General features: G+C 35.7%; 1 protein-coding gene across 3 annotated transcripts in view; it reads left to right on the top strand.

Annotated features, from left to right (window-relative positions):
• Positions 1–12,961, top strand: part of SLC25A36 (solute carrier family 25 member 36) — a 55,320-nt gene extending 42,359 nt beyond the window's left edge. The window contains exons 5-7 of one of the 3 annotated variants that reach the window (XM_049867206.1): positions 4,841–4,907; positions 7,888–8,177; positions 9,045–12,961. In XM_049867206.1, the coding sequence (XP_049723163.1) occupies positions 4,841–4,907; positions 7,888–8,177; positions 9,045–9,238 (551 nt within the window). In that variant the 3' untranslated portion in view covers positions 9,239–12,961. Of the gene's footprint in view, positions 1–571; positions 2,346–4,840; positions 4,908–7,887; positions 8,178–9,044 lie in introns of those variants that run through there. The other 2 variants (XM_049867207.1, XM_049867208.1) reach the window with 2 other exon arrangements.
• The last annotated feature ends 3,557 nt before the right edge of the window (positions 12,962–16,518 follow it).

Genomic DNA, 16,518 nt, shown 5'->3' with positions numbered 1-16,518 from the left:
TAGTGCCAAAGGTGACAGGTGCCACTGTAGAAACATCGTTTGTTTTACAGTAAAATGACAAATCATTACAAAAGGAAGTTACTTGAATATTCTGCTAGGGGCTTTTTGTTTTTTTTTAAAAAAAAAAACAGATTTGCTGAGTAGGCTGATTGAAAGATTAGAGAATTACGTTTTTAGCTCTTTGATAACAGTAAGTAATAATGATAGGGGATGGTATACCATAATCCCCTCTAAACAAGGCACTTAGAGTCCCCTTTGACAAGGTTAGCATTTTTTCTTTTAAGCAAATTTGGGCTTCTTTTAGGTAAGTATTTGGACTCTGAAACAGCTGCAGATGGCAGAATTTTCAGTACTCGGTGCATTTTTTTTTTTTTTTTTTTAATTGTGGCCCATTCTGATATTTTCCTTTCCTTTTTCTTTCTTTTTTTTTTTTAAACTTAGAATTTTCAAAAAAGTTAGATCTCACAGTAAATATTTCTCAAATCCTTCCAATGGGATTCAATTTGTACACATGTTTCTGATGAGGTCACTGCTTGTTGTTATGATACAGAAAAGCCTGTGTCTATTTTAGGCATTTACTGTACATTTCTCCCGAGAAAAGAGTGAGATCGTGTCATCTCATGCTCCCCATCCGCAGGTCACTTCCTGTAGAAATATGGACTAACTTAAACCTCGTGAGTACTCAACTGAGCGTCTCTTGCAGCCTCTAGTGTAAGAAACACACCCTGGGTTTTTATAACAGCTGTGGAATTAATAGAAGGCGGGAAATTAACTTTTATTTCCTGAATTTGTGCGTGCATTATCCAAGCATTTTATAAAAATTAAATTCTGATCTCTTTTTAAAATCATTCTAGAAAGAAGTATGGGGTACTTTCCAGTCATCATGTAATAAAAGCCTGGGGTCTTCAGCTTGGCCATAACCAGCTTGACCTCAAAAGAATTTGATAGCAGCATTTTAAAGTATACACAGTTGTAAATGGTATCATACCGGCCTACAGCTTTCAGAAAAAATACATAGTTCTCTTTGCTTAGCATAACATATTTAAGAATCTAATACAGTGCTTTTCATTCTCGTATCTGTCAATACTGGGCTTTCTACACTCTTGCAAAAATATTGATCTTATTACTTTCTAAATAAATGCAGGATAAAAATATATGGGATCTTAGCTGTTGAGTTTTAATTCAGTTTTTGTTTTTTGTTTTTAAATACTTTTAATACACTTCTTGTATGAGGTTAGGTAGCCCTTGGTCTTAAAGAAGTTAGCAATACTGCAGGTATCGCTCACTTAATGAAATAGACATTTTCAGCAAGTTTACTATAAGCCGAATTTCTGTTAATCTGGTTTTTAATTGGTTCACATTATTAAATGGAGTCTTAAATGAAGCAGAACTTTGAAAATTGCAGTTCTAAGAATTTTAAAACCTGTATAGTAAAATATTAGCCACTCTACTAACAGTGTGACCCAGTATATTGGCACTTTGTTTTAACTGATTACGGAATAAATTAATGCTTCTTAACGTACAAATGGATCCCTCATATACCTCTGAGTCTGTTTTAATGTTTAACTTGGTGGTCAGAAGATTAATATCAATTAGCGTGTTGTCAAAATGTCACAAAATTAAAGTGTCAAAATAAAAAGTAATAGGCAATTTTAAAATTTTGGAGGTAGCATTCCTAATATCTTTGTGTATGTTGTCTTAAAAGAAGAAGGAATATAAGTTTAGCATTGACATTTTTACTGTTTGTCAGCCTCAAATTACCTTACCATATATAATTTTAAGTTAATGGTAAAGTTTTGCTTCTTTTTTCCTTGTTTCAGTTCTTGAATTAATAGATTATATTTTTCTAGATTTAATTAGCCTAGTAGTGTATACTTAGTTTACTGAAGTATGCTTGGTTAAGGGAACATAATAGCATAAAACCCGAGGACTAGAGTTTTAACTGATAAAAGACTAATAGTTAAAAACCTATGGATTATGTCTAGGTTCTTTACCTAATCCAATGGTTTGCTGGCAGTTAGGCTTGTATCTTCATTAAGAGCTAGCTCATTATTGGGAGAGCTGAGCCAAAACGACTATAGCATCACTGGACACTTACTCCGGTTGATAACAGCAGTCCTAGGGATCAGATGATAACATTCTCTTCCTTACCTATTCCTTAGGCTCATTTGTGCCTGGAAATGAATTTTAGTTAAGTGAGAAATACCTGTTGTTTGCTTCCTGTCTTTATTAATATATACAGGGAATAGTTTAAAATTATAACCTATAGATGTATTTTTAACTATGTCTAGTAACATCAAATATTTACTGTGATATTTTAAAATTGTATATATATATGGGGTTTTTTTCAGGCTAATTGAAGAATTTTGTGACTTGAAGAGTATTATGGACAGAAACTTGGGTACTAAGTTTTATATTTTTAGAAATAGAACTTTTATTCTAAAAATAATTGATGTTTCTAAGCAGTAACTGTTTGGGCTCACCTTTTCAAATAAAGTATAATAAATGAGAATTTGTACCTAGACAGGCATTTTTTTAAAAAGTTTGATAAAAAGATTCCCAGTTTTAGACTTTCAAAATTTAATAGACAACATTGCTACAGAACGATGAATAAAGACCATTAGGAGTGATGCAGACCATTGTGTTGTTTGTGCTGCTAAGTGACTTTTCATTAATAAACCCTTAATCTTGCTCTGCAGATATTTAGGTAATACAATATTTAAAAAAATAATAAATTAAATTGGGGTTTGACCAGAATATTGATGTCTGATGCATATTTGTTTCAAAATACTATTTGAATACCTTTAGTTTGACTTTTTCACTTAAAAAATGAGATTCAGAAGAAGAAAAAAAAAATCTTAACCTTGTTTTCAGTTAAGCCAAGCCATGCAAGAAAAATTCTTTTCAAACAAGATATTTAAACTGATCTGATAGTTTTATGTTTTTCTTTTCTTTTTACCAAGAATTATTTGCATGAAAAGAACCTTTTAGTAAAAGATGTTCCTAACAACCTCTTCAATACTTTAAATTTTTATTATTTTAGTACCAGCTGATACTTCCAAAATTGTTAGCCCCATTCTGGGTGTTATACTTACCTATGTAGTGTTAAAAGCACTGAAGAGAAATACAAACTATCTAATCTTTACAAGGGAGCCCTGGTGGCGTAGTGGTTAAGAGCTAATGCTGCTAACCAAAAGGTTGGCAGTTAAGTTCACCGGAAGCTCCTTGGAAACCCTATGGGGCTATGGGGCTCTGTCCTGTAAGGTCTCTGTGAGTCGGAATCGACTCAACGGCAGTGAGGGTTTTAGAGTAGTCTTTACAAAATTGTTAAAGGAGTTATTAAACCAAACTTCTTTTTATTAAGTACATTTAGCTTGCTTGCTAAATAGATTAAGTTGGAGCATCCCACTGGGTAACACCTGGCTATTTCTACACAGTGTGAAAACAGTGGATAAGAAAGTAAAATGTGAGTTAGCTCATTATTTAACACAGAAGGAAAAAGAAGTTGTGAGACCACATTCTACTATGTAGACAGTTTGTTGAAATTATTTTGCACTTGTAGATAGGACCATTCTGACTTTGAAAGCCCAGAAAAGTTTATGCTTGATTTTGCACAATATATTAAATATATATATATTTCAAAGTGCATCACAAGATTTTTGTTCCTGAAAATACTTATAGTAAATGTGCTAATTATATTCCACCTTTTTAAAAATAATGTGCCTCACCTGATAAGTATTTGATAGAAAATATTAAAACAGTTAAGATCCTTCGGCATTTCTGCATGCAAGGTCTCATTAAATTTAAAGGCCAGCTGAGTAAATGTAGCTCGATGTGAATAGTTCTGTTCAGTTTGTGTAGCTGATCTTCAGTGTTTGAAAGCAGTTGATTAAAATCCTGTTGTGTAGATGAAGCAATCTTCCTAAGTTCCTGTCACCAAGATTGCATTTTGTGTGCTATTCTTCCATCACGTGCGGATGACAAGCAGTAATAATACTCAGGAGCCCAGAAGCATACTCTTCCAGAAGCCTTAATTTACTACCTGGAATGAGCGATTTTAAGTTAACCACCTTTCTGTTTTAATAGTTAATATATAGTACTTGAATTTTAAACTAGAGCTACGTTCTACTATACGTTTCTCTCCTCAGTGTCTATAAAAATGAGAGGGAAGTTGTATTTTGTAACTTTTTTTTCAACTTTTGAATTTTTCTATACGTCTAAGTATATGAAAAATACATCCATTCTCATAGCCCTCACAGAAGCCCTATCTTTGTGATACCATTATTTTAACAGAGTAAGTGTACATTTATATAAGTATTCACGGGGCCAAACGACAAATCCCTTGTTACACAACCAATTTAAGATCAAAATATTGACATGGTGACACATTTATATAGAAACAATTTTAAATATAGTGATTTGTGATCTTCATCAGACCCCAAATAGCTTTTGTAGAGTTTGCATGCTGTTTAGCCCTAGAATACATAAATTTCTGTACTTCTGTCTGTAGAAATGGGTTCTGAATTCATCTTAGAGGGAAGAGGGTGGCCAGAAGGTATTCTGTATGATTTGGGAGAGGACTTTGTTCATAATCAGATTTTGCTCTTAAAAGAGTCTTTTAGTTGAAGTCAGAATTTGAGAATTTTATTTACATAGATTGGAAATAAAGCACAAATGTTTATGGTTTTATGGATCTGTTAAGTAAAAATGTAAGGCATATATCAGCTAATAGTTTAAATATGTATTTTGTCTTTAATCTAGATTTATACAATTAAAAAAAAATCTTGCATTAGTGTGTTCTTCATTTTTACCAGAGTTCTTGTTAAACGTGTTTGTTTAGGTTTTAGTGCGATCACAGCGACCAACCCAATTTGGCTTGTAAAGACTCGGTTACAGCTCGATGCAAGGTATGTTAATTCATTAAAATCAAATTAGTTAAAGTTGATTTCAACTCATTTTTTCTGTATATTTTTTGTAATCATTGAGATTTCAGTGCCAGATATTTAACCATGTTTTTACCTTTTGCTCTACTGAGATTTTTTAATTTAATTTATTTTTTAAATTTGGGACTTCCATCAGAAGCAAAAATGATATAATAATTGGCAATCTGAGACTTTCCAGGTTAAAATTTTTTATGTGCTGTAATTTTTGAACTAAAAAAAGTACATTAACCTAACCCAAGAAATAATACTTCTGCTATGTGGGTGCTTATCACTGTCTTCCCAGCAGCTAGATAAGCCACATGGTCAGCTAGCCTAGACCGGGTCTTTGAGGATCATTGCTCAAATTCAGTAACCTTATATAACAAAGAGTTCTGGCTGGTATCTCGCTCTCAATTAATTGGTAGATTTCTTCTTCCGTTACCTCTGACCACTTTACAGGTAGCAAGATTCATTCATTCAGCAAATCTATATTGAGTGCATACTGTGCTATATGCCAGGAACTTCGAGGTCTAGAGATAAAGTAGTGAACAGTGGGGGCCAGCTTTCACATGGAGTAGTCAAGGAATGGCTTTCTGGCCCATTTTAAGCAGAGGCGACAGCCAGTGCAAACCTCAGAGGCCCTGAAATATAGGGCCTTCGATGTGTTCTGGGAACTGAGAGAAGGCCGACCCAGCAGCAGTGCAACTGAGGGTCGTGTCATCTCAGCTCCTGTTGGCCTGTAGAGGGTGGGGTAAAGGGAATACCTTTAAGTGGGGATGTGATGCTGTCAGCATACAGTAGTAATAATAATGTTGATGGTTTTGAAACATTCAGACTTTCAGTCTAGGATGGAGTAGTAACCTAATCTTCTATTTAAGCAAATAATATACACAACAAACTGCAGTGTTTTTGTATTTTGGGGTTTGGGAAGTAGTGTTATATCCTGAAGCCTATAAAAACTGATCCGACAAATCATTAACAATGTTATACCCACTTAAATATTTGTTTTTCACATTCTATCCTGTTGAACCGTGTGCTGTTTTGAGACTTGAAATGTCTAGTTCTTGTTGCATCTGGAGTAGTCATTTTAATAAAATATATATGGCACAGCAAAAATCAGTTTATTTCCAAAAGTCCCATATCTGAAGAGGGATGACAGGCAAGACTCAGCACCTGTTGCTGCCAAGTTGACTCCGACTCGTGACAGCCCCGCGTGTGTCGGCGTGGGACTGTGCTGCGTGTGGTTCTCTGTACATGGTGGCGACAGCACACATAGCAGCAGATACCCCATCTCAGCAGTTGCTGTGTGTGCAGCTCAGTGACGTTGATGACGTTTCTCAGGTTCCACGGGGGGTTCAGTGGCTGGCTTTACAAAGTAGATTACCAGGTCTTTCTTCTGAGGTGCTTTTGGGTAGACTTGAACCTCCAACCTGTCTGTTAGCAGCCAAGCACATTAACTGTTGGCACCATCCAGGAACTCTTGATAAGACTTATTCCAAAGGGTAAAAAACAGGAGTGGCCAGTCTGCATTACACTGTTCCGAAGTATCAGTGGTGTGCTTCACCGTGTCACAGTGTTGGTTCGTACAGAATCCAGGAAGAGCATGGCTTTAAGACTAGTTTTGTTTAACTTATTGTTGTAACACAGGCCAGGACAATTTTCTAGGCTGGGCGGCGGGGGACGGGGTGAGGTAATAAGTGTAAGTGAAGCAGTGATTGAAGGATGCTAATTTAACTAATGATTATCTTCGCATATTGAGTCATTGCCTGTTTGGTTGAATGATCTGTGTAAGCAACCAGCTGTAATTAGTCTGCCACCAGAAATTCTTTCTCAAAAGCCACCTTTTGAGACTTCTAGCTCTTACAGCTTTCTTTTGAGATAATCATTAGGTAATACAACTGGAAGGATCAGTAGGTGATCAGGTGGGGTGTTTTAGTTGTGGTTTTATTTTAGAAGTCAAGTTAGTTGTAATTCATAAATAGATAAATTTTCTGTTTTCTTGCTGGTAGCGTTAAACCTGTTTCTTAAGATAGGATTCTGTTGGGGTAATCATAGCATAAGGTAGTGTTTTTATGAGCTCATAAAGTTACAAACCTCTAAGAGCAGATTCTATACCTTTAGGTAGCACTAACTGAAGAAATTTTCTGGTACACAAAACTCAACAAATAACTACAGAGATTGTTATTCACTGTTCACCAGGGACACTAAAATGAAACATACTGTCATTACCTTCAAGGAGTCGTAGGAAATTTGACATAAATTCACCTAGTCACTTTGGGGGGTTAATTGGGAAGGGTTGATAGAGTTCCTTAGGTGTACAGAAATCAGATTAATCTTAGCCTTTGCTGTAGGAAACATCGCCGTCATTGGTGTCTCACTCACTCTTCTTAGATGTTATGAAGTGCAAAGGAAATTCAGCTTATTTAGAAGTGGATTTAATGTACTATGAGGGGGTTGTTTATTTTGTTTTTATCTTCAGCTGCAGTCAGGAGCTATTTCCTAAAGGAGTGATTACCTGATCCCCACAGCACAAACTCCAGTGAGGACAAGAAACTGAGAATTCAGTGTAGTGTATTTTGCATTCAGTAAAATAAACTGTTTATATGACAAATTTGGGACATAAGAATAGGAAATCCAAAATACTAAATGTTTTAAAATTATAATTTCACTTCATCATTTAGAGAGAGCCATCCTTTATTAGGGAAACCCTGGTGGCGTGTGGTTAAGTGCTGTGGCTGCTAACCAAAGGGTTGGCAGTTCAAATCCACCAGGCGCTCCTTGAAAACTCTGTGGGGCAGTTCTACTCTGTCCTATGGGGTCGCTATGAGTTGGAATCGACTCGATAGCACTGGGTTTGGTTTTTGGTTTATCCTTTATTAGAGTGGCACATTTCTACTATATTTACCTGTATTTCAAAGTCTGTATTTTATTTATGTTAGTAAGATTTTTTTTTTTTGCTTTTCAGGAACCGTGGGGAAAAACGAATGGGTGCCTTTGAATGTGTTCGTAAAGTGTATCGGACAGATGGACTGAGAGGATTTTATAGGGGCATGTCGGCTTCATATGCTGGCATATCAGAGACTGTTATTCATTTTGTTATTTATGAAAATATTAAGCAAAAACTACTGGGATATAAAACTGCTTCAACGATGGAAGATGATGAAGAGTCTGTGAGAGAAGCAACAGATTTTGTGGGAATGATGTTGGCTGCTGCCACCTCAAAAACTTGTGCCACAAGTATAGCGTATCCACACGGTAAGAGCTGAGCGTGTATGAGCGTGTTCTGGTACGTGTGAAATGTTTCCTTACCCCAGCCAGCCGCACACTTACTAGAGCATTGTAATCTTCTGAAATCCAACTAGAACAAATTCTGTTCTTGGACGTCCATCATAATGGGAATAAATCTGTATAAGTTAACGTAAGACTGCATAAATAGGTTAGTATGTGCTATAAAATAGCACGTTGGTGATTGAGCATGGACGCTAGCTAATCAAATTCCAGCCATGCCACTTACCTCAGCTAGGTGACTTTGAGGCAAGTTTCTGAGATGTTAAAATTAAGTAACTTGCCCAAGGGTCACATAGCTACTCGGCAGTGGAGCCCAAATTCGAGTTGAAGTCTGTAATTCCAAAGACCAAATGATTTTATATTACTTCATGTCAACAAATAAGTATGAATAATCTCTTATTTTGATCTTTAAATTTTATATTAGCCTATTAATAGCTAAAGAAGGAAATCACTTAAGAATTTGTAACGCACTGAATTTTAAGTGTAGGCTTTGGTTTTTTGTCTGAAATTTGTTTTCATTTTGTTTAAAGTGCTTCACTTTTGTGATGCTGCTTGGCATTTACATTCACCCTTGTGAAGCTAAAAGCTCGGTGATAAAAGTTATGTCAGGAAAAATGAAACAGCTTGGAAATGAGTATTTGCTATCAGCTGCAATTTGTGAAGGCAACTCTTTTTAACCAAGTTGGACTGTTATTATAATGTGACTAGTTTCAGTAAGCTACATCTTAAAACTTACTCATTTATTCTGATCTTAAACTTAAAGAATGATATATGGTTTGTATTTACTACTGTTTAAATAAAATGACTTTTTTTTTTTTTTTTTAACCTAAACAGAAGTTATAAGAACAAGACTACGTGAAGAGGGAACAAAATATAGATCTTTTTTTCAGACACTATCTCTGCTTGTTCAAGAAGAAGGTTATGGGTCTCTCTACCGTGGTCTAACAACTCATCTGGTGAGACAGATTCCAAACACAGCTATTATGATGGCCACCTATGAATTGGTGGTCTACCTACTCAATGGATAGCAACAGCTGCCTGTCATTCTATAAAGAGGGAAGACCAAAAGATTACAGTGGACCATGGACTATCTAAGCCAGCATGGTGGACAGAAGAAAAATAGTTCGGGAACATGTAACTATGCCTAAGTGGAAGTTTGGTTCTAGGAGGTAAAGTGATGATACCACATTACTTGGTCTTTTTGGAAATGTGAAAAAAAACCTCAGCTGCTTCCAAGGAAACGCCTTTAAAAGCACTCCTTTCTCAAAATTGCCATTTTCTCTGCCATGTCCCCCTGACTCAGTTAAGTTTTGTTGATTTATGGCAGTCAGAGTATAGTGTTCTGTATTCCATGTGTTTTTCCAGTCTTCTAAACAAAGCCATCCCTAATTATATGCTGTATCATAACTGTCCGAAGATAGTATTGACAGTCGTAAATTTCCGACTTCTGGCTTCTGCTAAATTCCTGTAAAATTGCAAAATAACAACAATAATAGTGAGGTCCTCAGTATTATTTTCATACTTCTCTGAGAGAACCTGGCACAATATTTTAAAGTTAATTACTTCGTGTTAGTAGCTGCTGTTTTTGACAACCAATACAATACTGTCTAAATAGCTTGTATATTTTTAGCATTAAAATATTTTGATTTGCACTTTCTAACAGGTGCTTGATGTTTAGCATAATTGTTCTTTAACATATCAAATGATACTAGTTTGGGACAAAATAAACCAGGAAAATGTTGATTCTTGACCATTTCAGTGACCTGAGCATGCCCTTTTGTACTTTCTCAGACTTCATGGTACATGAATGAAGACAGCTATAATTCAACCATCTTTATTCAGTGATTTATTAATTTTGAACCTGAATTATCACCTATTCATCATAGATATATTTACCTAAAGGGGAAAAAAAACTACCATTTCTGAACTTCTTGTCTGCTTGCTTTCACATTAAGATTGGAACCTTTGACTTACTTCCAGAAGATATGGATAGATTACATTTGTTTCATAGAGAAAATGGTAATTTTTAACTTGGCCCTCACGATTTTTTAAGGTGACATTATATTAATACCTCGGGCAGTGTAAACACAGAAAAGAGAGGCCCTCTGCTGTCTGCTTCAGCAGGTAGTGGTTTTAATTGGCACATGGTTTTATAAATGAACAAACTGCTTTTAACAAATTTATCCTCTCCTAATTTCCTGAATGGTATATCATGGAAAGAGTCGAGTTAATTCAGATTGATTAAGTGTGCTAAAAGGATATAGCTTTTAAATTTTGCTATTGAGCTCAACTGTAGCTTTTCATACTTCAGATCTGTTACGTGTATGGCCCTTCCTGAACGCGTTCACTGTAGTTCTGTGAGGAGACTTCTGCCCATGAATGTTGCTGGACTGGTGTATAAGACTTGTACAGTTAAACTCCAGTGTGGTACTCATTTCAGTATTCATGAACTGGACATTTTGTGCAGTGGCTTTATCTGACTTCCTGTGTATGCACTTTGTGGCCTTTTTTGGTGGTGAGAGAATGGGAGAGAATTCCATGTTAAGATTTAAAAAAAAAAAAAAAAATTGGTCACATATTAGGCAGAAACAGTGTTCATAGCATTTTTCTGGGTTTTAGATATGTTGTTTTGGAGATTTTTAATATAAATGTTTTAAGCATCCTGTGTATATTTTAGTGACCCCCAGTGTTATTGGAAATTACAGTATGTCATTGCAAGCTTTCTCTGCTGTCACCAATGAAATACAGTGCCCTCTTGAATTCTCCCACCTTCTTAAAATCCTCATAGTAACAATAACTGGATGATTTTGAGGTACTTTGATTGGAATTAAAAAAAAAAAAAATTCCAGTGTACCTGACCGAGACCAAAGGCAAATTCATTTCTCTTACCTTTGGGATTATTAATACCTTTTATGGTGAATTTTAGCTTTGACATTTATTGTGAAGCACATACCAAAAAAACAAAAATAGGGTTTTCTGGCTTGAATCTGTAGAGAAAGTCTCTATCTATAGAGTCTGCCTTTTCAGGTACCACGTTTACTGCCTAATACAGTGCCATTTGCCTTGTGAAGATTTATCGGCATGTTGAGTGTAGGACAGAGACTCTCCCCAATCTTAATGACCTCAGTCCCCACAATTGGTTACGAATGATATGAAAACCAGCAGCTAAGGAACATCTTATTATTTTGTTGTAGCAGATTCATAACAAGTGTCCTTCAAGGATGGATATGTACTCTAATCCTGTTTGTATTTAGCAAGTAAAACTTCTGTTGCCCTTTAGTGCATTACATTCAGCATTTAAGAGTATTATGTAATAATGGAAGGAAAGGAGAGCTTAGTGTCTGGGGTTTTGTTTCTTTGTGCAGCAACTGGAAAGGAGCAGTGAAGTTTATTTTCATTGTTTTTTTCCCAAAAGCACAATCTGTAGAAGTTTACTTTATGAAAGAGATAATTAAAAAAGAAAACTATACATAAAATTTGTATATAAAGTTTGTCTCCAGAATATTTCTTTGAAATTTTTTTTTAATTACTGATTCAAATGTTTAAAAAAGAAAAACACATACTGAAAGCATCGGCCTTTTTTAAACTTTTTTATTTTCATCTCTTTTCTATTAAATGCCTTTTTAAAATTTTTGGTATAAAGGCAGTCAGCATTCTTCAGATTGGTACATACTTCTATTATAAAATCCTCTCAGAAAATTGAACTTATTCAGGTGAAAGCAGTAGATACTGAAAGGACATCCTGTAAGACTCTAATAGACCTGTAACAGATAGGACTCTGCTACCTGTTAGCTTGTAGAAATGACTTCCTGAGTTTCAGAATCCAAATGTGAGAATTATCAACCCTGTGGTTGTGAGGTACCATATAGTGCTTTTGAATCCATGGAAAAACTATCACCAAAGCTTTGTCTTAATTTTCACTGTGTATGTGAGATTGTGGAACTAACCTTACTAGATGGGGCGCACAGGTAATTGATTTGTAACTTCAAAACCACAGCAGAATATCATTAAATCACCTTACCCCGCCCTTCATCTCTGAACAGAACCTAATGCACATTAGGACCAGCAGAGCGTGGGTTGTTAACAGTGATGACTGTTTACTCTTACTGGAGTATAAATATCTCAGCATTTGTAGATTAGTTTTAGTAAGTAACAGTGTTGATTTGGATTCGAAGGGTTTGAATGCTAGAAATTCATCCATCCTTTGTTCTTTCAGCATCGTTCATGTCCAGTACTAGGTTGTTTACATGCTCTTATGCCCAGACTGTTAGTACTGTCGGGACCCCTTTTGGGCTAATAAATAAAATAGCTCAGCCTTTTCCTCCTCCAGTTATTGATCATGACTTTAACATTCCTAAGAATATAGATAATTCTGAATGATTTAAATTGGAAGGAGTTTTAATATACAAAAGTCATACAGCATCCTTTCTGCCCACTCATAGCTCTTCTCCATCATGCCCTTATATTTCTCATATACACTGACTTTTATGTGAATCTTTGTAGAAACTGAAAGTTCTAGTTTCACTCAGTTTTTGTGTTAGGTTTTGAATGTGTACCCCTGCATATGTGAACCATTAAATTATGACCTGTCACTCATCGCTAAATAGTCCACTTCATAAGAGTTGATATCTTTTGGTCATTCATATGAGGTCTGCTATTTTTGCATTTATGTACATGGCTGTAAATTATGTGCATTTACTCTGTATTTATGTTAACTAGCCAACTTTTGTTTGAACTGTTAAAATTAAAACATGCTTATGAAAATAGTGGTGATTTTTTTTCCGTAATGTATTTTCATGATTTGGCATGGTAAGAATATAATCACACTTTCTTAGGGTTGTGTGTAGAACAAAAGAGCATTGTGATGCTTATTGGTCCATTCATATGGTAAACCTTTTTTTTTTTTTTTTTTTAGGTAGGGAAGGGGTGCTTGTGTCTCCTAGACCTAGTGGTAGGTCTAGGAATCAAAGGTCAAATCTAATCAAAAGGTCTACCCACTTTATGCTTTGTCTATTTTAAGTTTTCCTCAATTGTAACTAACATGAAACGTTACCCAGTCTGAGAGGTAAGGAGACCAGGGCAGATTTGTCAAGTTCCAGTTCTCAAAGTTAACATAAAGCTGAAATCGTTTAGTCTACTAACTGTATTCTTTCCACTGAACACTGCAGTTGTGGATAGAGTGAAGAGTCTAGCAAAATAATGGTTGAGGTTGGTATGGGTGAGTTCAAGAGTGTCCCAAGTTTAAGCGTGAGTATGTTTATTCATTACTGAATATAAAGAGATGTGCTGAAGGAAGGGATATGAGATTTCTTAAGGTTCAAGTGTGACATCTATACAAGTGATGAAATTGAGGCAAGCAAGATGTAGTTAAATGATTTCTTTTTCAATTTTATTTTTCAGTGCAGTTTTTTTATACTGCAGAGACCAGCCGGCCACCTTAATAATATACACGGAATCAATGCAATAATTTAAATTCATAGAATTCTGTTTACAACATTTTTTATGTGATTTTCCCAATAACCTCTAGACTGAATGAATAGACAAATGACATTTAGAGGACTAATAGCCAAAGCTGGGCTTTTTGACTTGAGTGTCCTGAATATTAAGCCCTGTTATTTTTGTTTTACTGTACTAGGTTATTTTCAGGATGGCACAGGGAGGATTAAGAGAAACACCTCCTCATTGAAAGGAAAGATCATTGTAACCCAGGAAATATTTTGTGGAGTAGCTTAATGGAGATGGGGTTGAGTCATGCTTTGACCTTAGGTTGAAAGCTTTTACCCAGAAAGATAAAAAACTTTTCATGTATTTCATAGAGGTGGAATAGCATGAGTGAAGTCTGGGAGTTGGCTCAGAATGGAACATATTGGAAAGTAATGAGAAACGGAACTGAGCATGTAGGTTTGGACTACATGAACAGTCCTAGATCTGACCTGTGGAGCTTAGATTACGTCCAGAGACTACTGCAGGGCCACTGAATTTTTTTCCCAAGGGATAGTGACATCACGGAAAGTTAGACTTAAATACTAGGTTGAGTATGTCTTATGTGAGCTATTTTCAATTATACTACCTTTGAACCACTGTGATTCCTGAAGATGACCTGTTTTTGGGGGGAAGTGTGTTTTACAGAAAGTTTACATGGAAAAGTTAGCATTTTAACCAGACTCTGGAACAAGAATAAAAATTGGATAGGCTGATACAGAGAGAGGCATTCCTTACTGAACCAAAGATGAAAGTGTTCTAGTAGTCCAAGTCAGGAGGAACTACCCGTTTTCTTTGAGTCCTTTCTCTTGGGAATTGACTGTAACAGTAACTTTCTTGAGATTATGAAACTAGTGGTAGACCCAGAATCCTAAACCAAGTCTCAGTCAAAGGAGATCATCATATCCAACCTGAGAAAATTTAGTACAAGATCCCTGTTTTAAACAGTTTGTGTATAAAATTTTTGAATGAAAAACTAATTTGCTCTGTAAACTTTCACCTAAAACAAAATTAAAAAAAAAAAAAAATTTTTTTTCTGTTCCCCAGCCTGCTTCCAAAAAAAAAAAAAATTTAAAGCACCTCGTAATTCCTCCATGAATCTTTCATTGTCAACTTCTTAATTTTAGCTTTCAGGAGTCTCTGATATAATAAATCTTCATTGTATAAATCCAAGATTCTGCGGTATGATTGGTCTCCGTTGTATGGATAAGTGGCCTCGCTATGTAAATAACCTTAATGGTCAGATCTGTACCTTTCTAGGTTGTATACTGATTTTTGGTTTAAATTTTTTGTCCCCCCCGTCTTCATCCCCAACAAATACAGTATTAGAGCAACTGGACTTCAATATGGTTAAAAATTAACCTTGACTTTGATCTCACCATACACAAAAGGTGGATGATAGGTAAAATTTTAAATTATAAACCCGAAGGAAACATGAGAATATCTTTACAACTTAGGGGTAGAGTTCACAAAAAGCACTATCAGTAAAATATTGTTCAATGATGACGCAAATACAACATTGAAAATACTCAACAATACAGGTGTCTGACGATATGTACTGAACTAGAAAATAGGCAAAGACTTGAACAGGCACTTCACAAAAAGAATGAAACACATGAAGAGATGCTTATCATGATTAGTAATACAAATAACCAAAATGAGATACCGCCATATACCCAGTAGAACGACCAGTAAACTAACAATACCAGGGATGTAAAAACAACTCACACTCTTCATACGTTGCTCTTGGGAGTGTAAAGTAGTAAACTGCTGTGGAAAACTGCAGTTGGTAAGGTTAAAACTACATCCACTCTACAACCTGAATTTTTTATTCAGGGATATTTTCCAAGAGAAATAAACTTACCCACAAAAGCTTATAGCAGCTTTCTTATATAAAGCTTATCATCAAGAGAAGATAAATTGTAGTATATTCATACAGTAGAAGAGAACAACAAAAAAACACCATGAATACATGCAGTAACATGGATGAGTATCAAAAGCATATTAAATGAAAGCCAGGCACAAAATTATGTATGCTTTGCCATTCCATTTATACGAAGGTCAAGAACAGGCAAAATAAGTCTAGTGATAGAAGTCAAAATAGTGGTTACCTGGTACGGGGGCCTGGGGGAAGGAGATTTGACTAACAAAGGGCATTGTAGAACCTTCTGGAGTGATATGTTCCATTTGTTGATCTGGGTAGTGGTTAGGCAGGTGTGTACATAACATGAAAACTCATTAGCTGTACATTCAAGATTTGTCCACTTTAAACATGTTCCTAAGATCCACTAATGCAAAATAAAAAACATTCTTGGAAATACGAGTGAAAGCTACAGAATAAAACGCATAAAGACTTCAGATTACTGGAATTATCAAAGTACAGTTCATAAAAGAAGCATGCTTAACATGTTTCAAAAATAAAATTGATGGCAAAATAATTCTATTATGAAAACATTCTGCATCCCACTTTGAAATGTGGCGTCTGGGGTCTTAACTGCTAACAAGCAGCCTTCTAAGATGCATCAATTGGTCTCAACCCACCTGGGTCAAAGGAGAATGAAGAACACCAAGGTCACACGATAACTATGAGCCCAAGAGCCAGAAAGGGCCACGTGAACCAAAGACTTACATTATCCTGAGACCAGAAGAACTAGATGGTGCCCGGCCACAACTGATGACTGCCCTGACAGGGAGCATAACAGAGAACCCCTGAGGGAGAAGGAGATCAGTGGGATGCAGACCCCAAATTCTCATAAAAAGACCACACTTAATGGTCTGACTGAGACTAGAGGAATCCCGGCGGTCATGGTACCCAAACCTTCTGTTG

The sequence above is a fragment of the Elephas maximus genome, chromosome 23 (assembly GCF_024166365.1).
Source record: "Elephas maximus indicus isolate mEleMax1 chromosome 23, mEleMax1 primary haplotype, whole genome shotgun sequence".
NCBI classification, from domain to species: domain Eukaryota; kingdom Metazoa; phylum Chordata; class Mammalia; order Proboscidea; family Elephantidae; genus Elephas; species Elephas maximus.
Note: the sequence above shows the minus strand (reverse complement) of the source record. Positions and strands in the feature narration are given on the sequence as shown.